The 25,741-nt window shown below is 45.5% G+C and overlaps 1 protein-coding gene across 1 annotated transcript in view; it reads right to left on the bottom strand.

Annotated features, from left to right (window-relative positions):
• Positions 1-2,634: 2,634 nt before the first annotated feature.
• The window catches only part of LIMD1 (LIM domain containing 1), a 73,192-nt gene continuing 50,085 nt past the window's right edge, over positions 2,635-25,741 (bottom strand). Inside the window, exons 3-8 of the mRNA XM_079933935.1 lie at positions 16,244-16,311; positions 13,610-13,672; positions 9,607-9,737; positions 8,942-8,993; positions 8,386-8,454; positions 2,635-7,233 (exon numbers count right to left, since the gene is read on the bottom strand). Coding sequence (XP_079790061.1) covers positions 7,096-7,233; positions 8,386-8,454; positions 8,942-8,993; positions 9,607-9,737; positions 13,610-13,672; positions 16,244-16,311 — 521 coding nt within the window. The 3' untranslated portion in view covers positions 2,635-7,095. The remainder of the gene's footprint in view (positions 7,234-8,385; positions 8,455-8,941; positions 8,994-9,606; positions 9,738-13,609; positions 13,673-16,243; positions 16,312-25,741) is intronic.

Genomic DNA, 25,741 nt, shown 5'->3' with positions numbered 1-25,741 from the left:
CCCGTGGAGCAGAACCCCTACGGTGACGTAAAAAGCGGCACAGTCCCAGTTTACCAGGATCTGGTGAGCTCTGGCTGTAACCTGTCCCGGAGACGCGAACGCTGCAGTGCGGCTGCGCGCGTTAGAGGGGGTCCGCAAAGTGATCGGAGTCTGCAGCCCTGTCCCTTGAGAGCTCCTGGTCCCCAGTGAATCGGGAAACCTTAGCACATGGGTGTTTTTGCAGTACGAAGACCCCAGGTAATCTAGTATTATATATTACCCCTCATTCTATTGGCGCCTGGGTGGAAGACCTGAGAAGGACCGAAAGGTCTGTGGCGGAAAGGAGAGTCAAACCTGAAGAGTGGCGGAAACATCCGACACTGCCCATAACTAATCATTCAATCGATCAATTAATCTCTCCAATATAACGTTTTTTCCTCCTGAACAAATTACAGGAAACTTGTAAAATACAGAAAAGTACTGGGAATCAAAAAAACGCAAATTCCCATCCCGAGATTATTATTAACGTCATAATCCCCGCCCCCGCCGTCATTACTATTAACGTCATAATTTTTTTTCCTTATGGACTTTACTTTTCTTCCACACTTTTTAATATAAACCTACACACGTATTTTTTCCAAATTTGGGGTTTTGTCACAAATGTCTTTGTGTTCTCATTTTGTCCCCTTAGCTTTGGGTCTGAGATTTATGGTCATTAAACATTCTTTGAAGATAACCCATAAAAAAACTAGATATTTTAAACATTACCCTCTTTGTTGGGAATCTGGGTTGTTGTCAGTTTAACACTTTTTTAAAAATAATGCTATGTTGAATTATTTCTGATATCTTATAAATTTTTAGATGTTGAATGATCAGAGAGACATTTTTAAGGTCCATTTCATGGACTTTTTAAGACTTTGGTATATATTTTCAAGTTGCCTGCCAAAAAATTTAAACAAATACACATTTCCATCAATAGCATCAGTTTCCTTGCATGCTAACACTGAGTATTATAAATTTCATTATGATTTTTTTGCACTTTTCTTAACTGAAAAACGGAACTTCCTTTTACTTGTATTACTTGATGTATATATTTTCTCTTGATATATGTACTCATTTTCTTCTTATAGATTTGTTAAACTTTTAAGTATATTAAGGATATTAATTCTTCAGCTATTGAACGCATTGCAATTTTTAGCTTATCTTTTATATTTTCCTTTTCCTTATAATATTTTTGAACCTCAAGTAATTTTCACTTTTATATATTCCAGTTTACCAATATTTACCCTATGGTTTCTTCTGTTGCTCTTTTCAAATTGTGTTTGTATCGTTTTGTCCATGTACTTTAACCCATTTGTAATTTATTTTGTTAGTTGTCCCAATGGAAAGATCAAGTAAGTCTTAAAACCTGTGACTATTATTGAAAAATTAAGAGCTCTAAGCTCGTTACTTGGACTAATTCAGTCAATTCCACAATAGTCCTGTAAGGTAAGTTCAGTTGTTATCCCCATTTTTACAGATGAGGGAACTAAATTTGCTTACGTTCATTGAGCAGTTTGGTGGTGGAGCCTGAGTTACAACTTGAATCCAGGCTTTTGACCCCAAAGCCACCCCGCCCGAGGGCTTATTGTGCACCAGAGGGTTGACCACATGAGTCGACTCAGGGCTATTCCCTGTCTGGGTATAGATGGCAATCACATACCTTGGCTCCTCACCCCTTCTCCCATGCTAGTTAGCAATCGGGAGACCTCGTCTCTAGTCCTGGGCACACCCTGGCCCAGACGACATCTCCCCTGACTACATCTTCATCCCTTGTAGCATCAGGGTCATAGAAAAGCAGCAGCCTGCATTTGTAAGATCGGAATAGCCACTCTCTCATTGCTTGCCCCTTCCGTCTGCAAGTCCTGCCTTCCTGTATGTGGTTGCCTTAAATCTAGAGGGTCACTCACCTCTGGAATTCTTTGGTCATAACCTCATTAGAAAAAACAGTAACATACACAAAAGGGAAGGAGACAAAATGACCACCGTTTTGAGCATGACCTGAAAAGTCTCAATAATAAGGTCCCAGGTGAAGAAACTGGATGCTTGAAAGACTGAAAGACGATTCTCTAAGCGTCTCTCACATTCCTACACACCTTGTGAGGGAGGCACTGCCTTACTTCCAGACTACCTTTTTAAGGATGTTTGAGTAATAAACAGACTTGGATGCAAGAGATAGCGTCTCTCTCTGGAGCAAAAGTCAGGCAGGTTTACTGCCCATTTATAAAAGATTGTGGTTCTCTAAGCTTGGGTTTCCTCTTGTAACACAGCCCACCACATATGCAGGTATCACCTGGCCCTCTTCACGGGGCCCTGTAGGAACTGGAGCTCAGGCAACTAGTGCAAAGGCTTACAGTGTGAAACGCTACTGCTGCTACTGTGAGTAATAAAGTGTCCTTTGTCTCTGACCCAGGAGTCTTATAACTTCTGCCAGGATCCACAAAACCATGGCATGCTAGCTTATTAGCTTGCCAGTAGGATAAAATCTGAGACCCTACACAGTTTCAATGCCCGAATATTTCTTTAAGAATCCAGAGCTCTCAGACATAAAAAAGAATGAAATAACGCCATTTGCAGCTACATGGATGGACCTAGAGATTATCATACTAAGTGAAGTAAGGCAGAAATGACAAATATCATATGATATCACTTTTAAGTGGAATCTAAAATATGACACAAATGAACTTATCTACGAAACAGAAGCAGACTCACAGACATAGTGAACAGACTTGTGGTTGCCAAGGGGCAAAGGGGCGGGGGAGAGTTGTGCTGGGAGTTTGGGATTAGCAGATGCAAACTATTACATACAGAATGGATAAACAACAAGGTCCTACTGTATAGCACAGGGAACTATATTCAATGTCCTGTGATCAACCATAATGGAAAAGAAAGAAAGAAAAAAAAAGAATCGAGAGCTCTAAAAGACCAAATCCCGTTAGCAAAAAGCCCCATCTGCTTACTCCATACACACAAAAGCAGACCCAGTAAACATGATTATGTTGGAGATCACTTTAATAGTCTACAAATTAAGGCAGTTTTATTGTCATGATATTTGGAATAATTTTATAGTAACAGTAAATTTTTGAATAATTTTATAGTTAACAATATTTTGAATAATTTTATGGTAACAATATTCTGAATAATTTTATAGTAACAGTAAAATTTTGAATAATTTTACAGGAACAATATTTTGAATCAATTAAAGTAAAAGAAGAGACACAGGGGGAAATAATTTCCCTGCAGAGTGAAATTTTCATACACTATATAGAAATTTCCCATATCTGTCCAGTTCTGGCTCAGAACAATTGATAGCTAACACATCTTCCTCATCTTTTTCCTACTGCTTTTAAAAGTTACTTCCAATAGTAACTGGGAAATTAGGACTCATTCCTGGCACGAAGGAGAATACAAAGCACTTGGTTTCCTGGTCGACAGTTTTAACAAGTGCATCAAGCAACAATGGTTTGGGGTCAAGTCTTGCACACATTCTTTGCAAGGGCACTAGCAGCCATCATAGCTCTCATACTTTCACACACGTGGGAAACGGCACACAAAAACAGCCTGCAAAGGAGTATGAATTCCAGATCATTCTCTCAAATTCTAACATTTCTGTTTTTCATCTTGGGTAACTCAAGTCCACGGAAACAAGGTGATGGCAGCACTTGAAAGCAATCAGAACTCCTTGGTAATCCCACCGGCCACCCAGGACTCAGTGGCACAACCTCAGTGGACTCAGCTGAAAGAGGCTTTCGCTCAAGCACTAACCACGGAGAAATGGAAAGTCCTGCCGCCACGTGCAGGCAATGACCCAACAGGACTCAATGCCCTTCTGTGTGAAAAATGAACGAATCACTCTCTACTCAACCACAGAGGGGAGGATAATGTCAGAGAGAGAGGATCCTGCTATGACAGGCCAAACTGCATTCCTGGCTTTTCTCAGATCACTCAGGCCGTTTTTGAATGACCCTGGCTGGGGGGGAAAAATGACAAGAAAAAACTAGAGGGCAAAGTGAGGCAAGGGAGAAGGCTGGAGGCTGGCTTTGGCATCTGGAATCAGGCCATAATTCTTGTTTATCTAAAGTCCACGAGTCATCTAGGGAACTCAAGGCTATCTGCTCTACCTTTTAAAACAAACTTATTCATCCTGGTCTACGAAGTGCTTGTGTGTTCTTTCTACATGCCTATAAATACAACCCCATTATAGCTCTATTTGGCTAATAATTTATAGAAAGTTTAAAATACCAGGTAAGTGGGCATCTATTCATGGCTTTTTTGCAAGGGCCTGAGGAGGAGACAAAACTGGTAGGAGATTCCTACCCATTACCCTCTCCAGGGACACTGACAGTAAGAGAAGTTGCCTCTCAGATTTCTAGGGTGTCTAGAAATTCTCTTATTGTTCTTCTTCAGCAGTATAAAATATATGCTGAGATATCAAAATTGCCTCAATCAAGGACACTTTAAAAATTTCATTTAGGGGCTTCCCTGGTGGCGCAGTGGTTGGGAGTCCGCCTGCCGATGCAGGGGACGCGGGTTCGTGCCCCGGTCCGGGAGGATCCCGCGTGCCGCGGAGCAGCTGGGCCCGTGAGCCATGGCGGCTGGGCCTGCGCGTCCGGAGCCTGTGCTCCGCAACGGGAGAGGCCACAGCGGTGAGAGGCCCGCGTACCGCAAAAAAAAAAAAAAAAAAATTTCATTTAAAAAGTGAATCAGATTTTTAAACTACAGTTATGCCTTGAACAACTTAAGGGTTAATCCTCATATAACTTACAGTCGGCCGTCCGTAACCGTGGTCCCTCTGCAGCGTGGATTCAACCAACCACAGATCTCGTGTAGTACTGACTACAGTATTTACTACTGAAAATTATCCACATATAAATGGACCCATGCAGTTCAAACCCATGCTGTTCAAGGGTCAACTGTTACCAAGTTGCAAACAAATCCCTGCTACTTCTGATGTGGCTCCAAGGCAATTTTCTTTCCTCTGCTTGACTTGATAGTGGAGCAAAGGTGTGTCATCAAGGCCAGAAATAATCCTAGGTTGGCAGAGACAGGTTGAGACATACTGGCTGGCTCCATCTGCCCACCAGCCTTGCCAAGGCTGAGCTGGATGGTATGCTGGGAAGGGAGGGGGGACCCCAGGGTTCACCTCCCCACCCCCTGGATTGTTAGCCCTCATATAAACACTCATGGGTTTTTAGGAGGCTCAGCCTGTGAAAAGGAACCAGTAGAATCACACAGCTTGGGCTGAAGTGACATCTGGCCAAAGGATTCCAGCAGAATGAATTTAACAAAAACGGAAAAGACAATCCATGGTGCCATTTCTGTGCTTCTTACAGGTAACTGCTACCAAAGGAGTCAAAGCATGGTTTAGAGGCTTAGAACTGGGCCCAGTGAATAGTCTGTGAGTCCCTGTGCCTTTGGGTTCCACTGACGCCCTCCGAGGCCCCAGCCACCCAATCCCCTCCCCCTGGATGTGAGGTGAGGCGGCAGAGAGCAGATGCTCCCAGCCTGGCTGGCAGTGGTGAGATGGCCCCTGCCCTCCTGCGAAAAGGCCCAGGGTCCCTCCCCGTGGGCTGAGAAGCCAAATGCCAGCCAACCTTTTTCTCACACTTTCTTCTCATTGAAATACCCAGGGGTACTGACCTCTGGCCTCAGGAGTGTGACACACAGGGCACATTTTGCCTCTTCAGTGCAGAGGTGGCCTTGAAATCCTGCCAGTAGGTGGCCCCCCCTTAGCCCTTGCCATCCCGGGGAGCCAGCATGATGAAATGCATAAGGCAGGAGCACCCAGTATCAATCAGATCTATTCCCAGCTGAACTTTAGTTAAGATTACAGTGCCCTGACCCACTGGTCTGACCTGGGTGAAGCCAGAGGTTCCTAACACACACTGGCTGAGTCCAGTGTGATGGCCAAATTCCTCCTTAATCTGAAGCTCTTATCTGTGAGGTATTTTTTGTGTGTGGGAGACTGAAAGTAGAGGGAAACAATTTTTACAGAAAGAAAAAAAAAAAAAACAGACAGAAGCAGTGTACCTTATACTGGTTTCTTCAAGCATAATACCTGAATTGGCAAGAGAGGGACCTGTGAAATGAATATCATAACTTATGCTCAGGCACTCTCTCCCAGGCTGGCTTTGAGATCTTACACACAAAAACTCTCCTCATTAATAAGGGGTCAGGTCTCAGTATGTGGGCACACTTCCCCAAAGTCCATTGTTAAAGAAGCGAAAATAGGCATAAGAGGATCCCCACGAAAGATCCCGAGACCAGCCTTTGCAGGGGGAACTCTGAAGTCCCAGATTCTTGAGAGCTCCAGAGGAAAAAAAGCACAACAGGCGGGCAAAAGAGGCCTGGCGCCTGCACCAAGTTCTCATCCCAAAGCACACTTTCCTAGAACAGGATCAATCCTCCATCAGGCCGCCAGCTGCCTTTAAAGGAGTGAAGATTTCCAGGGGCACACAGAATGATATTAGGCTACAAGGAGAAAACCCCATCTCACTTATTTCAAACCTTGGCTCTGCTTTACCAAGTGAATTCTTCCTAAGATACAAAGCACACGTCAGAGCATCCCTCTTGCGATGATGCAATTAAAATTTGCAGCCATTCTACAGAAGAACTGAAGCTCTGGAGTGGAAGGAAATCTTAAATTATGGTGTGTGTGGGGCGGGGGAGGGGTTGGGAGGGGGTGTTTGGGTGCAGGTATTTTCCAAAGGGGAGGGAAAGGATTGAACATATCGGCAGCTGAAATCTCTCTTCAGTGCAAACCTTTCCCACTGAAGTGTGAACTCTTCCCAGAGGGGACAGGAAGGTTCATTCAGTCACACTAATGAGATCTCCTGTCACATGCCACGGGCTTGCTGGGGTTTCTTCCTGAGTAATCTGATGAGGGTGTGGCAGCAGTGAAAAAAATACATAATCCCAGACCAGCAGGGATCCCCTCCTTGTTTAAAGGAAAGGCACCTGCCTCCCCTCCACTCCCCCAATCCCAATCCGTCCCCAGGGGTGACAGGAATTAACCCGCGGACTCCTCATGGTGCAACCCTGGCTCCTCCCCACCATGAGATCTGCAGGAGGCTCTGGCTAGAAGTGGTGCTGGTGAAGGGCTGTGGATGAGTGACCCTTCTCCAGCCTCTTGATGTGGCAGGAGTGACAGAACAGGTGGTCCTCCAGGGGGTAGCAGCGGTGACCATCTTCATCATTGAGCTCCAGACCGCAGTCCTGGGGTGAGGCAAAAATATCCAGTGGTGACGAAACAAAACAAAACAGACTGCAAGAGTGACACAAAGGCCACACACAGTCCCGTACAACCAGCAGAGGGCGCTGTGTGATTCTTTCCGGGCAAAAAAAAATGCCGGTGCGGAGACACGCAGCTCCAGCCCAGTGAGGGTCTGGACTGTACTGTCCAACACTGGCCACATGAAGCTCTCCGGCACTTGGAATGGGGCTGGTCAGAAATGAGATGTCATGTCAGTGCAAACACACACACCAGATTTCCAAAACTTAGGACAGAAAAAGGATATAAAATATCTCAGGAAAATTTTTTTCTCTCAACTGCATGTTGAAGCGATAACGTTTTGTATATATTGGGTTGAATAAAAGCACAGTTGAGCAAGTGTCTTTACCTTTTTTTCCAGCACCTGGGGTACCAATCAACAGTGATTCCCACCTATTTCTTCCATGCTGGCAGTGGGATCAAGCTATATGTCACCCACACTCATTGTTCTCCCTACCCACAGCATCACAAAATAAATCTTCTTCCTTGGGTGAATCCACTTAATTCTGGTTGAAATTTCACAAGCACTTAACGCGTTTGCACCCTTCACAACCTCTGGCTCTCCTGACAGTCATGGGGCACCACTGACTCCTTCAGCCTGGGGTGTGACACAACAGAGAAGGGACAGATGGGCTCCACCTGCCTTTACACCAACCAGCGACATGCCTGTTTCCAAGGGGGGTTTCTTCATGATTTTCAGGGCTCGGTTGAGAAAGGGGTTCCCAGCAGATAGAACAGACTACAAGCTGGAGGGGAGGGAGTCTATTCCTCAAATCACACACCTGCCTGACAATCTGGCCCCCCAAAAGGACCTGAAACCCACACTCCCCGTGACCCTCCCACTCAGTGGCTTCAGGGAGAGCAGCTGTGACCGGCTCAGGACTTGGTGGTTACAAACATGGAGAAAACAGTAAAGACTTTTATGCATCTTCTCCAACCTCCCTCCCCCCACCACCAAATCAGGCTTCACCCCACTTCTTCTGTCAGCTCTGGAGGGCAGCCCCTTGCCCACATCCTGCCTCCATCAACCCACGATGCTTTCCTCTTGGACTTCTAGGATGGGTTTTGGGGGCCTTCTAGGGCAGGGAGGGGCCTACCTCGCAGTGGTAACACTCCACGTGGTAGTCTCTGTCCATGGACACGACTCGGATGGTCTCATCTGAGCCCTGGACCAAAGGAAAGCAAGAACCAGAGGCTATATGGGGGGCCATCGGGCTCCGCTGCCAGGAGGGTGGGGGAGGGTTCTGGGGCAGCAAGTAGGTGGCCTTAGGAGAACTGCAGGAATCAGTAGTGGATACTAACACCAGCAGAAAAAAGGACACATAGAGTAGATGAGAGGAACTGAGAGGGATGCAGTTCTACCATCTGGAATGTCAGAGTCAACAGTGAAAAAACCACCTACTTGGTCTTGTTCATCTGCTCATCATCTAATCTGGGAGTTAGTATCAAGTCAGAGAATGTGACCCAATTACAGGGACAAACTGGGCTAGGGAAGGCAGCTAATGAGAAACGGGCTTCTTGGTGAAGACACCATTTATCTCAGAGTTGAGATTTTAGAAGTATTTTTACAAAGGTATAAGGACAGGACACAGATCCCAGGGAAATATTCATCTCTTGGAAGACCCCAGGAGCAGAACTGAAAAAGCATCTTACCTCAGGTGGAAGGATGGGAAGGCCACAGGCTGCACACTTGGGGGCCAACACCCTGGCGGGAGAAGCAAAGAAGCAGTGAAGGGCATATTGAGGTGTTTCGGGGAGACTTGTGCCTGGAGCCTTCCTCGCTGGCCCGGCCCTGCCTCCCACCCATCACTCTTCACATGAATCCCTCTAGTTCGTCTATAAAGACAGACCTGGCACACTCCTGACTATTGCTTCGGGATTGTTCCTCAGAGGTAACAAGTGCATTTGCTCCCTCTCACTCTGCTAGGGCTGGAGGCTGACCTGTTTACCCCCCTCATGGTGCCTCATACAGGCCCAGGCAAACCGAGGGTGGTGGAGACCAGCCCTGAATCAGGGCCTTTTGAAGTTTGGTAAGGCTGGAGCCACAGGGCTTGGCACATTCCTCCAGAGGCCTAGTCAGGAATCTGATTATAGGTTTTTTGGTCCTGTTTTTCCAGTAAACGTAATTCTTTAACCAGTTCCTGTCTGCACGGGCATCCGCTGACCCCCGAGGCCCGTGCTACACCCCTCAAAACCATTGCACGTTCGCTGCACTGTCGACAACAGTGCAAGCAGCCTGCAGACGTGCCTCAGCAGGTCCCCACCCTCCACCCTGCTGAGTTTCAGCCAGTGTGGCTTACACGAGTGGCTCTCCTTACTTGTGGTAATCCCGGACACAGTAGATCTTGTTCTCTGAGTCCACAGTGAAGGGTACCCCGTCCAAACACTCATTACAGATGACACAGCGGAAGCAGCCGGGGTGGTAGGACTTCCCCAGGGCCTGAAGGATCTGGGGGTGCACAGGAAGAGGTTAGGACTCAGCTGGGATTATAGGGAAGGCAGTGCCAGTGGAAGGGGAGACACATCAGGCTGAGGGTCCATATGAGCAACTGCCACCCTCATCCCAGTTTCACTTGGACCAAGTCAAGCAATGATGGGGGCAGGAAAGGCTAACCTAGTTACAGGTATAAATAGGAGGAAACCAAATGGTATCATTACCCTGCACTTCACAAACCTCCAGAAGGGAGGGTTCTCGATCAAAAAACATGATTCTCTGCAGGAAATGATGCAAAGCAGGGCCACGAAAGGCTCCACCTCAGATTTGGGAAGCAGCAAATACATGGAAAGATTAAAGGAAACTCCACAAGGAAATGGAAGAGCTTGGGAAAAACCTCTTAACTTCTCTCTCCTGGGTGCCCCTACTAAGCAGCTTTGACTCTGCAGCGTGATAATCCAGAAGCCCGTGACTCGGCCCCGGATTATCTCAAATCCAATTGCAAGTAAAGCCTCTTTGTTGCTGCTGCTTTTAAACACAATGAGGAGAAAGCCCCATGCACCTTCTTCCTCTCGGCATCATTTGATCCGGATGTGACTGATACCTGGAACTGTAAGAGGCCATCCTGAAACCAGAACAGAGCCTAGATGCGGAGGGTGGGAGAGAGAAGAGAGGGAAAGAACGTCCTGTCTACCGGTGGTGTCAGTGAGTCACCAAATTAACTCACCATGGAACTGCCTCCCTCCAAACCTCTTAGGTGAGATAAAACACTTTTTCCTATTAAGTCAGTGGTTCTCAAAGTATGGTCCCTGCACCTGCAGCATCAGCAACCCTTGGGAACTTGTTTACAATGCACATTCTTGGGCCCTGTTCCAGCAATGGGTGTTTTAATAGAGTGATTCTGATGCATGCTAAAGTTTGAGAACCATTGGTTTGAGTTGAGTCTGGGCTTTCTGTAACCTGCAGTTGAAAGCATCTCTGATGACTCAGTAGCAGATTCATTTCTGCAATTACCTGCGCCATGAAACTTAGCACAAACGACAGAACTATGGAATCAACACCAGCAAGCCTGCACCGAAACACCGTAGGCAAGAAGTGTACGGAATGGTCATGAGCATCCCTGAGTGGGGCCACACAGAAAGCCTCCCGACAGGCAGAAGGAAGGGGACTTGGGACCAACGAGAACCTTGGCGGAGCATCGTAAGTCCTGTGGGAAAGCCATGCTGTGTTCTGGCCATGCCGCACCTCACACACTGCAGCTGGGGGGCACCGGGAGGACGTCATGCCAGCCCAGCTCTCCTCTGAAAGCTCAGCTTTCAAGCTTCCTCATCCCCTCTAGGATTTCACTAATGTTCCAGGCCCCCCAAGCTGCCAAAGTAGGAAGAACAACCGGCTGGGCTTCAGAGTCCCCTCGGCAATCTGGACCTTGGAATGTATTTGGCCCCCAGACTAATGCTGTCTTGGCAGAAAGAGACCCTTAAATTAATTTAACCCACACTGCGCCAGAAGTATGGTAGGATAAAGATACCATTTTGCTGCATTCTGACTAGGTGTAATAATTTTTTTCATGTGGGAAAATGCCCAACCTCCAAGCCCCTCTACTAACAAAGATGGAGCAGAGACGGACAATTTACACCAAGAGTTGCACAACTGAATTCTGCTGGAGAACCAAGAATGGTAACTGAAGGAACCTTTCTCTGTATTATTATAATTCTTGGTGGCAACTAAGTGTTCTATTTTTAAAAATAAGTGTCACTACCAGTCATTCGCTGAAAGTTTTCAAGTCTGAGAGGAGTGTGACTTCATGTTATCCCATGAGGTAGAGATGGTCTCCAAAATTCAGTTCCCCGCTTCCCTTGAATTAGGATTGGCCTTGTGACTTTCTTTGATCAATAGAATGAGGAAGAAATGATGCTCTGAGATTTTAAAGTCAAGGATGTAAGAAAATTGGCAGCTGCTACTTCCTCTCTCTTGCTGAAAGGAAGTCCAGGCTAGACTACTGAGTAAGATTAGTAGCCGTGGGGAGAGAGGCCCGGAGGGTGAGAGATCATCTTGTGCCATCAGCTGAACACAGCTGAGTAAGTGACCCCAGCTAATGCCACATGGAGCAGAAGAATCGCCCTGCAGAGCCTTGACCTAATTCCTGACCCATGGAATCATGATAAATAATAAATCACTGTTGTTTTAAACCACTCAGTTTTGGGGTGGCTTGTCATGTAGTAATAGAGAAATGAAATACCTTGAGGCCCAAAGAAGGCTTAGGATACCCACAGATAAGAACAGTGTATAGTCATGTTCATAAATTTGGACACTGTTGGCCTCATATGTGGTGGGTTTGTCAGAAGGGCTCTAAAATCAAGGACAAAATCTGCTAAAGAAATGGAGCCCTGTGGAGTTGGGCAGGCACTTGGGGAAGGTAGAGGTGAGGGTGTGTGGCTTGGGCCTGCCTCCCCTGGCGGAATGGCTGGAGGGCCGCATTCCCAGCAAGGCCTTAGCCGCTTCTCAGGACACCGCTCACAGGGCCAGGCTGTGCTGTGCGGTGTCAGAGCCTGGACGGCAACAGCGTCTGTTCACAAACAGGGACAGCTTTGGTTCACTGTTTTATACCTGTCAGCATAAAACCGGAAGAAATGAGTGTTTATGTCCGCCAAAGACATGCATAAGAGCAACTTATTCATAAATTGCCAAAAACTGGATAACACCCAAGTCCCCCTCTTCAGGAGGATGGATAAATAAAGGGTGCTGTATCCATACAATGGAATTCTACTTAGCAATGAGAATAAATGAACTACCAACCAGACAACAACATGGATGAATCTCAGAAACATTTTTCTAAGTGAGAAAAGGCTGACCCAAAGGAATCTATACTATATGAATCCACCTGTATGAAGTTCCAGCACCAGCCTGGGGCAATAGAGGTCAGAACAGTGGGTATCTTTGTGGGAGAGGGTCTTTCTGGATGTCGGAAATGTTCTATACCTTGATCTGTGTGGTGTTTACACATAGGTATATACATATATAAAAATTCATTCAGCTGTACACTTAAGATGCGCACCCTCTGAGTTGTTTCTCAATAAAAAAGGTAAACAAACAAACAAACAAAAACAATGACTAGCAATTCCCTTCTCTATGATGGAATTAATGGCTCAGCTTAGAGAGGGATTTAACTCTTTCAACTAGTAGAATGTTATATAACGATTTTCTCTGACCAATATATTAAAGAAATTCGATAGGGCTGTTCTCCAATGGTGAGCAATTTGATCCCTGAGAAAATAAGAACTCTGTATTCATTAACCTCACAACCTTACCCTAAAAGGAGGCCAGGAAGGAAGAGCTGTCTCCCCACTCAAAAGATAAAGGCACTGAGGCCCAGGACAAGCTCAGAGAACCATGGCTGAGCGAGGAACGGAATGGATAAAACCTGCTCCCTGTTTTGCTACCTCAGAACTAACAACGGGCCCCCAGACCTCATCTAAGGAAATGATCAAGCCGGGAAGAACATGGGGGAAAAACAACTGTGTTATCTGACGTGCTACACCCAATTCCAAAGTAGCTGAGATTTCTGCAGCTCCGTTTGGCATCTCACCTGGGACGCTACAAGGACCACAGAAAATCAGAGGGAGGCCAATGTGACATGAACAGCCCAAAGGAGACAGTGCCAGGAGAAATGACATCATGGGGACTGGATGGCGAAGGACGCTAATTCCAGTAAAAGCCAAATGCGGGTGCTGCTACAGCAAGCAAGCAAGCATGGGGTCTTCTTTTATAAAACCAGATGTAGCCACATATCAAGGTAGGAAACACTGTTCTCAATTATTAATTTCTTTTTTCTCTGAATGCCTCCCCCTCCCACCATGCTATTATCTTGTTCGGCTGACCCTACTCACCATGTCCATGATCAGATGTCCACAAAGAAAACACCTGTCAGCAGACTGCTGGAAACCAGAGTACTGCAGTGGAAAGAGAAAAGAAAGTTAAACCCAGGCGGGGCAGAGGAATCTTGCTACTTCCCCGCCAGTCATGAGGAACACAAGGAATTTCTCAGAAAGATGTGTCACTCTACACAGGATCTGTCGTGACCCCGTGGACAACAGTGTGATGAATCATGGGATATCCTCTGCCACAAAAGCCATTACAAATGTTAATACCACTCGCCTTCAACAGCTGCACCCAGGCACCCATGACACGCCAGGCTCTGCATAAGAGGCTGCGCAGAGAGAGGCGTCAGTCTCTCATCCGGTGGTTCTCAAAACGGAGTTGCCTGGCATCACCTGGAAACTTGTCAGATGTGCAAATTCTTCAGCTCCACCCCAGACCTACTAAACTGGAAACTCAGTGGGTGGGGCTTAGCCATCCTGAGTTTTCACAAGCCCTTCAGGGGATTCTGATGCACACTCAAGTTTGAGACCATCACTCTAATTTTCAAAACAATTCTTCAAAACAAAAACAAAAAAAACAACAACAAAAAAACAATTCTTCAAGGTATATATTACACCGTTTCTCAAATGGAAGCAAAGGGAAGCTCCGAAAGGTTAACTGACCTTCTCATGGTCACACAGCCTGTAAGGGGTAAGGACGGGATTCAAATTCAAGTCTGGGTCTGGTTTAAAAGCCAATGCCTTTTACAATTAGCTTCAAAGAAACTGGATAAATATTATTTACCTTACCTTACCAAAACACACACACACACACACACACACACACACACACACACACACAGCTCTAGTCTTTTTTTTTTTTTTTTTCACAGCTCTAGTCTTGAAAGAAACGAGGAACTCACCTCAGAAAACAGACTAGATACTACACACTGGAAGATACTAGAAGCTTAAATATTGCAAACACAACTTAATAAGGGAAATGTAATGGAAAGGAAGGTGGAAAAGAAAAGGGAAATTTTCTACAACACTACACCACATAGTGTGGGGTTTTGCTGCCCAGCACTTCCTCCTGATTCTAGGGGTAAAAGTTCTTTATTTTCTTTTGGGATCCAGCCCCATTCCCCATCCTGTGGTCCTGTGATTCCCGTGGGGCTGACCCCATGATGGATTCCAAGGCAAGGCACTGGCTCAGACCTGGCCAGTCAGAGCCTCGCAGTCGTCCAGCACCCAAGACTTTGCCCAGGGGTGGGCACCTGGCCCACCAAGGGCCCATGAGACTCCAGGAGCAGGACAGGCACTTGGCCCATCAGATGTGAAACTGGGAGACAGTCAACTCTGGTGTGCCACCATCTGACTATCAAACACACAGCGCCGGAGACTGAAGTGAACGTGTGGAGGAAGTGATTCCTGAGGGCACGCAGGAAGCAATTTCCTTGGGTTTGCTTGGCGGTTGCCGGCAAACACGCGTCATAATGAGTCAACCCACACATCCACAGAGAAGCTGGCCCCGAGCCAGCTCTGGGTCTCACGTTGGTGGTCCCACTGACCAGTCAGCGCTCCATGCCTGGCACTGTGTTAGGGTCTGAAGGTGTAAAGGTGAAGCAGCACGTTCCTCCCTCCCTAGGAAGTTACGGTCAAGTCCGGGAAAGACTTGTAAACAGACACGCGGTGCCCTGACCACTGGCAAGCCCGGGGCAGCAGCACACAGGAGGGGAGATCCACTGCGAGGCGGGGGAACGTGAAGGCCGTCGGGTGATCTGGGCAAACGAAGGGTGAAGACATTCCAAGCAGGGGACCCAGTGCAAGCCAAGGCACACAGGATGGGGCCATGGCGTGCAGAGAACCGCAAGCCTCAGAGTGAGTGAGATGGGAGGCTGCCCAGGCCACAGAGAGCTCCTGCGCACGCTCTGAACCCTGGATCCCGGGCCTGGGCAGTGACACAGCACAGCAGTGAGGGGCCGGCGGAGCCATGCTGACGTCACGAGCCACACAGGCCTGGGGAGGATGCGGTGGCACCAGGCCCAATGCTTGGCCACACTCTAGGAGAGATAGGAAAGCGGAGGGGTAGAGGAGGAACCTAGGACACGGTTCTCAGAGATAAGTTCCCAGGCAAGGGGACTTTTCTGCTTCAGGTGACTCTCAAGTACAGTGGGAGGGGCTGGCGGATGGGCTGGGGACAACCCTGGGGACTGTCTGATGGGCAGGGAGATTGTGAACAGCTGGCCTCAGAGGCGCCTACGTGGCCGGAGTTCAGACGTGGGAGTCACTGGCACATGGACAGACTTTCAGTGCGTGGGAGAGGCAGGCAGGATGAGAAGTAAGGGGGCCCAGGTCCCAGAGTGAGAGTTAAGAGCTGGGTGGAGAAGGCAGAAATAGGCAAAGCACAAGAGGACACGCTGCGCAACCCCCAAGCCCCCGAAAAGCACAAAGCTCTGCAGTTTGTCATTTGCCTGGGAACGTGGGCCACCCCATGCTTCTGCAGAAGGAAAGTCAGGACACCTTTCTCCAGCAGTGCAGCTTCCGGACAGCACTAGGGACCACAGAGAGAAACCACCTTCTTCTGCTTAGCCCAGCTTCTCTGCACGCTCCCTGCCTGACTCAGGGCAGGACTGAAAGGAGGGGAAGCTTGGGTGACAAACTCACCAGGAAGTCTTCCTCACAAAACACTTTGCCATTGACAAAATAAAAGGCTTTTCCTCTCAGCTTCCGGCCTAAGGAAAAAACACAAAGGCAGGGTAAACAGAAAGTGTTAATATGCAGTGAAAAAAGAGAAAAGAAAGGCAAAATCTTTTAAAGCAGAAATAATAATAATACAAAATAATAATGCAAAAAATGCCAATTATCGATAAAAGTTTCTGGTTCCTGAAAGCTGCTGTGGTCCTTGGTAACAGGTAGACTCAGGCCAGAAGACAGGGTCCCCTGGTGGTTGCTGCCTGGCAGACTGACTTGGGAATCATCCCACACCCACTTCTCGCACCTCCTCTCTGCTGAGAAAGAAGCCAGCAAGACGCTGGGTGACAAGATGGCAGAGGCATCCACATGTGGGGATACCAGGCTACAGTCTCCTGTGACGCTGCCGTTTCCCACAGACATTGGGCATCATCACCTTTGACATATTCTCCAGGGGATGCTGGTGACAAACTATCGGGAAATTCCTATAAATTGGTCAGCTCTTATCTTCCTTACTTTCACATCTTTTTTCATCTGAACGACAGAAAACACACACTGTTGAAAAGATGATGATTTTTCCTATTTTCTCTTGATCTCAATGGGGTGGGTGGAACTGGGAAAAATTCAAAGCACCTTGACTCCTTAGATGTACCTTTAGTTTCCATAGAGCTAGGACACTGACAAGAATAGCACACTGTACCAATTCCTTGCATCCCTTATGGAAAAACACAATGGGCCACCTGTTCAAGGTAAGCGGAAGCATCTTTTTGGGAGACCCTGGATCTGTATTCAGCAGCAACCCAAGATCTGAGAATACCTGCAGGGCCACGCACAGATCACACCCAACAGACTCCGTGGAAGTTTCAAAAACTGAATGAATTCTAAACACTAGTGGAATCAAGCTCCTTAGGCCTAAAGTCACCTGAAACCAAAATCACCGATGTCGAAAATATTGATGGTGCTTGAGACACAGAGAAGTCCCCTCCCTACACAATGGGTGTCCTTGCCTGTGACGCCCCAGAGCAGGCAAAGAGCACAAGGTAACAAGGGAGAGGTTGCTGATGAAGACTCATCGGAGCTCAGAGAGGACTCTGAAAGCATCAATGTAGGGGAAAAGCCACAAAAAGAAATAAATGAAACTACAAAAGCAAAAAACTCCAGATGGACTAAAGACCTCAGTGCGAAAAACAAAAGCTGTTACAAGAAAATACAGGCAACTGTCTTTGACTTGAGCACGGTAAGGATTTCCATGCACTGACCATCCACTTGCCTGCCTCTATACTAAGCTTAACAGGAAGGCCCTGACCTTCTCCTGACCTCGTCAGACCCTTTGCGGGGTGTTAGTTGCTGCCAGATTTACTGCTATCTCAATGTCTCCCCAACCCTCTGATGGGTTCCTCTAGAACGTTTTAATGCTCTAAGCATGTGCTACATCCCCTGAGGACGTAACTGTAATTTCAACTCAGCCTCAGACTAAGAGGTCTTGGTAGCAGTCTAACCAAGGGAAGGGCAATAAATGGAATAAAGGGAAAGGCAAGTCAGGGATAAGAAGATGGCTACAACATACAACATGGCATTAGTATCTAAAACATACAAAGAATACTAATAATCCTAAGAAAAAGACAAGCAACCCAATGGGGAAAAAGATCAAAGGAAGGTGTAGAGAAGAGAAAACTGTTATTGAATCCAAGCTAGTACTGCTTGCCCCACGACAGGCCAATAAATGGAGAGACGAGCCGTTGGGACAAGGAATAGCGACTTTATTCGGGAAGCCAGTAGACCGAGAAGATGGTAAACTCCTATTCCAAAGAACCACCGTGCCTGAGTTAGAATTCAGGCTCTTTTATACTAAAGGGGAGGGAGTAAAGCCGAACATTTCCTGGTTCCAGTCAGCCTCCAGAGGGGCATGCAGCCATTCACGGGTGGGCCTGTGAGCTAAACAAAGGATGTTTCCTGTGAGCTAAACAAAGGTATTTTAGCTTAATGTGCATTACCTGGGAGCCAGGGTTCCCAGAGATGGGCCATTATGTACACTTTAAGCTTAAAGGCAACATGCCTTTAAGGATTAACTTGTAATAGAATACAAAGGTTCTTCCCTATTACAAAACCTGTTAAACTCTAGGCAACAACCATTGAAAAAGATGTTCAATTCCACCACCAATCAGTGCATGCAAATTAAAACCACAATGAGAAGATAACGCATCCCTAGATGGGCAAAACTCACCAAGTCTGATAACTCCCTGTCTTGGCGAAGTTGTGAGACACAAGAGGGACCCTTTCACACTGCTGGTGGGAATGTCGATTGGCTTGACCACTTTGGGAAGAATTGGCAAGAGCCAGTTGACCTGAAAATTGACATTACCCACAACACACTGCTAGGGACACTCCTTGAGAAGCTCCCCCAGTGTGCAGAAAGAGGTGCATGTATGGATGTTCACTGCAGGGCTGAAATGAAAACTGAGAAACCCAGAGCATCTTCAGTGTTCACCAATATGGAAAAATTGATAAATACGTTGAGGAAGAATTTAGAGTTATATTCAATGGATGCAATACTAAACAGCAATCAAAATGAATGAACTAGGTCTGTATGTATCATTACGAATTGAACTGAAAATCCTCATATGCAAATGAGGAAAACTGTTCAACGATGCATTATTATGAGAGAGAGTGTATATGTCAGTTACATACACACAAAAACTAGTCCTATATATTGCCTATTGATACTTGTATATGAGGTAATAGTATAAAGGCTGGGATTGGAAGGATCCATACACTCAATTCATAATAGTACCTGCCCTGGGGAAGGGAGAAATGGGACGGGAGGGGGAACCAACATGATTCCACTTTATCTGTAATATTCTTCTTCCTTTATTAAAAATAAGCCAAAATGACAACAGATAAATGTTTGCGCATTCTGGGTGGTACGTAAATAAGGGTTATTTCCTATGGTACTTTCTTGTAGCTTTTTTTTTTCTTGTTGTTTTTAAACTGCACACACACAGCTTCTTTAGGTGAAACACTATAAACCAAAAGGCAAACAACATGCTAGAAAAAGCACCTGTACTATATGACAAACAGAACTTAACCCCAATATGCAAATTACTCAATTAACAGCCCAATATTTTAAGACTGGGCAAAGAATGGGGGGAAATGACAATAGTAGTATGAATGACCAATGAATATAAAAGAATCCTTAACTTTTCTCATATTTTTTTATAACTGCAAACTAAAATGGTATACCAAGCTTTGTCTATCCAATTAGCAAAGGCTAAAAAGAATGACAGTGTTAGTAATGACATTGACAGACTGACACTCTCCACTCTGCAAGGAAAAGCAGAAACTGAAACAAGCTTTTTAAGACAAATTTAATATCAAATTTCAACAGAATTTAGAAAGTTTGGATTATTGTGACCCAAAAATTCTACTGCAGGAATTTATCCCAAGGAAATAATCAAATTGTTTAAAGGATCTTCATCGCAGCATCATTTATAACAGCTTACAAAAAAATGAGTGTCGGGCTTCCCTGGTGGTGCAGTGGTTAAGAATCTGCCTGCCAGTGCAGGGGACACAGGTTCGAGGAAGATGGGTCCAGGAAGATTCCCACATGCCATGGAGCAACTAAGCCCGTGCAGCACAGCTACTGAGCCTGCACTCTAGAGCCCACAAGCCACAACTACTGACCCCATGTGCCACAACTACTGAAGCCCGCGTGCCTAGAGCCCATGCTCCAGAACAAGAGAAGCCACCGCAATGAGAAGCCCGCACACTGCAAGGAAGAGTAGCCCCCGCTTGCTGCAACTAGAGGAAGCCCGTGCGCAGCAACAAAGACCCAACGCAGCCAAAAATAAAATAAATTAAATAAGTAAATTTTTTTAGAAATGAGTGTCAACCAAATATCTAATTCTTATCAGATAAATTACGTACTATTACGAAGCCATATTAAAGAATGTGTTTCTGACAGGAAGAGGAGAGTGAAGAGAAAAAAAAAAGATTGTTTTCCAAAAATATTTAGTGGAGAAATATTTAAAATACTGCAAAATGGGGTTAAAAACATCTGTGTGTCTGTGTGTGTGTGTGTGTGTGTGTGTACACAGACATGGATACACATACACACTTATATGCTCATACACAGTCATTATCTCTGAGTAAAGGAAATGGTGATGTTATTAGTTTTTTTCTGCAATGATTATGTATATTATTTTTATTGCCTGAAACAAACTTGAATGGAGTGAGAGAGTGTGAATGGCAATGAGGCATACGTTAGAAGTCTTTAGTTCTCCAAAGTTTCCCTCCTGTCCTTACCTCAAAGTTGTTCTAGGAAGTTCTCATTCTAGAACCTTCACAAGCATTTCCCAACTAAACTAGGATAACAAGAATGAGTACCTACAGCTCAGTGATTTCAGGGTTCACTAACAGAACCCTGTGACAGCCATGGAAGTTAAACTTAATTACTTTACTGACTTACAAATTTCCCCTCTATAAAAAGATTCCACAGGGCTCAGTTTTAGAAAGGAAAATGAAAACTAACTAGAGTATCCTTTCTACCTTGTGTCCCTGCCAGGCTCGCGGTGAGAGCTTATGTCCTGCTTCCAGTCCCTCCCTGGCAGCCAAGGCGACAAGGACACAAACAGCCCACCCTAAGAGGAAAACAATCCCCACACCGTCTGGCTGCAAGTCCGTGCAGCGCCGTTGCTCTGCTGCTCCCTTCTGGGACGTCCCACTGGGATGACCTGGTTCTGATGAGAGGAAGGGAAGCGAGGTTGCAGCTACTGAGGAGGCCACTAGAGGGAGCAAGGAGGCCGTCTGGAAACGCACAGGACTTCCTAGAGAGAGGTGAGGCTTCTGAGGCAAGGCGTGGAGAACGCCCCGCTCTGGTTCCCGGAACAGGGTCAGGGAAGTTCTAAAGAATCTAAGCAGGAATTAGCTTTTTGATTTAACAGAGGGTAGATCACCTCTGTTCCAAAAATCATAGAGGAAAATCATCACACGTGCGACAAAAGTGTCGAACCCTCCAGCACTGTAAGAAACACAAAGTAAACAAGAGCTTTTCCCACTTATGATAAAGATTTTTTTAAACAGTCATATTCATTTGTGATGGCTGTCAGTGCATATTTCTGTAAGCTATAGAGGAGAGTGTAAAACGATTAACTCACCCTGGAGAGGAAACTTTAAAATGTTTATCTCTGACTCAATTGGGCTGTCTGGGACTTAGCTTAGGGAAAGAATCGGAAATGTGAATAAACGTTTACTTAGATCCAAATTGGCAGCCTTAGAGAAATGACCACATAAAACAGAACACATTTAAATGTAATATGTAGTCATTTAAAATACCAGTCAAATAAGTGTTTCATTGGTATTCAAAAATGCTTATACTATAGAAGGATACTCAAATTACATTAGTAAGTGAAAAAAGCAAGCTAGATAACTATATTTATAGTATAATTCCATTTCAGTAACCTATACCCATACACACACACCACTGATATGAAAAAAAAACTGGAAGACTGCATATTAAAACTAATAGTGGTGAGCACTGGCTGATGGTGTTACAGGGAAATTCACTTCCTATTTTATAATTTTCTTTTTAAAACTTATCTTATATAGCACTGTCAGGTTGTATTAAAGGGAAATTTCACTTATCACTTTATACTTTTCAATATTTAAAATTTTTTTCTAGTATTTAGTACACTGGAAGATGGTATGAGAGAAATTTCTGCTTCATACATTTCTAGATTAAATTTCTCTGGAATTATGTATCTAATCTGAGAAACAATACTTTCTTCTTAATTTTTAAAAAAAAACTCTTATGTAATAATGTGAAAAGTTAAAAAAAAAAAGTAAGATTCAACTATGTAAAGAAGAAATTCAAAGAAAAAAAGACTGGAAAGGAAATCTGTCCAAGAATGACAGTGCCTCTGAGGAGACATATATGGTAGGTATCTGTAGGATGTGGGGTGGGGTGGGGGGAATGTTCGCTAGTTGTTTGCTTCTTTATACTCTCCTACATATCCCCAAACTTTTGAAAATGAACAGGTATCACTTTGATCATCATTTTAAAAAGTGCCCACTGGCTAGGCAAATCCTCTTTTTTTTTTTTTGGCCACGCGGCTTGTGGGATCTTAGTTCCCCGACTAGGCATCGAACCCAGGCCCTCGGCAGCGAAAGCGCCAAGACCTAACCACTGGACCTCCAGGGAACTCCCTAGACAAATCCTTTTGCTGCCAGGCCCCAGAGCTGAGGAGTCCCATGTCCAGACCCCAGAGGCCAGGGGAGGGCTCAGAGGTTGCATCTGCATTTCCTTTATTACCAAAAAAAGAAAAAATATTTAAGACTCCGCCACAGTCCTGAGAAGGTGGGACCTTCCTCTGCTCCGAAGGACTCAAACTCCAGTTTTCACTAAAGTTTTAAAAGACACCCTGCATTTAGAAACTGCCTCCAACACCCATATTTAGTTTGCATTTTGTCAGAGTGAGAGAAAAAAACTAACATCTGTTGATTACCTTCTGTGTTTCAAGTACTATATTTAGAACTTTCATATACTAAAAGAAGTTTTAAAGGTGTCTGAAAACACTGCCACACATATCACTGCATCATTAACTCCCTTTCTGTCCACACCTGCCACATGCCTTTCACAGAGATGTTTCACAAACCACTCCGTGTCACCTACTCTAGGATTCAGCCAGCACGGAAAGGGTTCACCCAAGAATTAGGCAGAAATACAACCTGTCACGTGTCAACATCACGGAGCAGTGCAAAGATGCAGGAATTGCTTACTCTTGGGAATCACTGGAAATGACACCCAGGGTTGCTCCCAGCTCTCTGGGTTTCCTCTTCTCTTCATAAAAACACCATACTTATAGGTTAAAAGTTATCACCTCCATTTCATAAATTCCAAGGCTCAGAGAGGCTAGCCCAGGCAGTAAGTGGGCAGGTTGGAAGCCAGGCTCTCTGACGCTGACGTGCGTGCTTGTTCCATTGTGCCATGAGCCCGCCCGCACTATTTAATGCTTGCTGAGTGCACACCTCCACGTGGATTCCAGTTTCTCTCTTCCTACCAGGGAACGGAGAAGGGCATTTTCATTTCTTAAAGCACTTTCTATGTACTGGGCACTTTACCTACGTTGTATCTCTTTGTCTTGACAATTCTGTAAAATTCCCCTGCGATGGCACCCAAGTGGTTATAACGTGACTGGTGACTGACCCCCATCTTCTACCGCAGACACATGGAGTGACAGTGAGGCCAGGCAGAAAACAGCAAGAAAACTCATCTTGAGAAGCAGGGAGGCAGAGAGAAGGTATCCTCCCATCTGAATCACTCCAGATCTAGCCAATGAAACAGAAACCAATGAACCTGGAAATTCCTGGATTCACGGCCACTGTCCTGAAAGTTTCAATCAAGTGCAGGACCCAGAATCACCCTCATTGACAAATAAGCTAGAGCAGCCAACCACCACTAGGTGGCGCCAGACCACAGCCACGACAGGGACAGGCGGGAGCAGCACTACCAGCTGAGAATTCCAGGCTGGCGGGTGTTGGAGGCTGGCGGGGGTCATTTCCTTAATCCTGCAATAACGTGACCCCACGCTTTAAGCAGGTTAACTCCACTTATCGCATTATATGCAGTTTTACTGAGTCTTCGTTTTGAAGATGGGGAAACAAAAGCTAAAGTGGTCAGGCAAACTTGGCTGTGTGTCTGAAGCTAAGCAGAAGAGCTGGGATTTGCACCCAGGTCTCACTAGTGTTAAGTCAACACCTTTCCCATCACAATATACTATCCCTTTGTCCCGGAACAAGTATTTCTCAGACTGTGGGAGGGGAAGAAGGTGGATTCTTGACCTTCCTAATCACACCTCTTCCCCACGCGACTCCCTTGAGTTGGTGACAAATCACTGTCCTTACACTTCCTATGGTGGCACATACTTGGAGCCAGCTGTGCCATGCCAGAGCTCATACACACCAGAAGATAAAACAACGGTCAAGGTGTGAACACCAGAAAATTAAGCCAGCGGTTCTCAAACTTTAGCATGCTTCAGAACCACCTGGTGAGTTTGCTAAAACACAGATTTCTGGGCCCCTCCCCAGAGATTCTGATTTAGTAGGTCTGGGAAGGGCCTGAGGATTTGCCTTTCTAATGAGTTCCCAGGTGATGCTGACTGTGCTGGTCCAAGGACCACACTTGGAGAACCACAGAGTTAGGCTATGCCTCAGGACTGTCTCTGAAGCAGCATCTCCACTTGAAGAGATTCATCTTGTTCAAACAAAGTGCTAAGACCTAGACCATCCCTATAACAATTGGCATCAAACATAAAGCTGTTGAGAAGGAGGGTGTGCCCGGGTTACATCTTTATAACTCTAGTTTCAGAATCATCCTGCTTCTAGTCCCTGAAACAGGAAACGGATAGCGATATGCACAAGAAAAATATACCAAATAAAGAGCTTTTCCACAGCTTTAGAATACAGTACTCAAAGTTGCTCTTTATTTTCCGATCACAACAATAGTTTATAAAATATTCACTAATAAATGTAAAGATTCATCGAGAATCCGTTCCAAAAAGCCACTTCCCATAGATGCAGTGAATGAATATTTTATATATGCCTTCAGGGACACCTTCAGATGAAAACAGAAAAATGTGGATAAAGTCAGTGTAGCTTGGTGAAGGAAACAGCGGTTGAGGATGACACAAAGAGAGGTTGGCCATTTAATGTGACAAATAAAACTAAACTTGCAATACTCACCATTCTCCCTTGTTTCTAGAAATAGAAACAACTCATTTATTCTGGAAAAGTAATTGGCCCTTGGCTGTAAGACTTAACTGCAAATTTCAGTTTCTAAAATATCTCCCTGAAAAGTAAAAATGCAAGGTTTTCCCAACAAGGAAGATACTTCCTGAGAAAAGTAAAAGCTAGCAATTGTTTAGATCATGTTTTAATTGCACGGTTCCAACTGGTAACTTCTACCTGTGCCGTCCACAGTGGCTACCGGCCCATATGTGGCTACTGATATGTAACTGAATTAATTAAATAAAATAACATTAAAAATTCAGTTCAGGGACTTCCCTGGTGGTCCAGTGATAAAGAATCCGCCTTCCAATGCAGGGGACACGGGTTGGATCCCTGGTCAGGGAACTAAGATCTCACATGCCGCGCGGCAACTAAGCCCGTGCGCCACAACTACAGAGCCCACGCGCCCTGGAGCCTGCGCGCCACAACTAAAGAAGAGAAAAAACCCGTGCGCCACAACAAAGAGCCCGCGTGCTCCAACTAAGACCCGAGGCAGCTAATAAATAAATAAATAAATAATAAATCTTAAAAAGAAAAAAGTCAGTTCAACTTGAACAAGCACATTCCAAGTCCCTGAAAGCCACTTGTTACCAGGGCAGCTATAGAACACTTGCATCAGCCACAAAGGTCTACCGGATCTACCGCTTCAAACAGCTTTTTCCAGAATAGGATAACTGTTAGAAGGTATTG

The sequence above is a fragment of the Stenella coeruleoalba genome (genome assembly GCF_951394435.1).
Source record: "Stenella coeruleoalba genome assembly, chromosome: 10".
Classification (NCBI taxonomy): domain Eukaryota; kingdom Metazoa; phylum Chordata; class Mammalia; order Artiodactyla; family Delphinidae; genus Stenella; species Stenella coeruleoalba.
The sequence above is the reverse complement of the archived record's forward strand: the minus strand, read 5'-3'. Positions and strand labels throughout refer to the sequence as shown.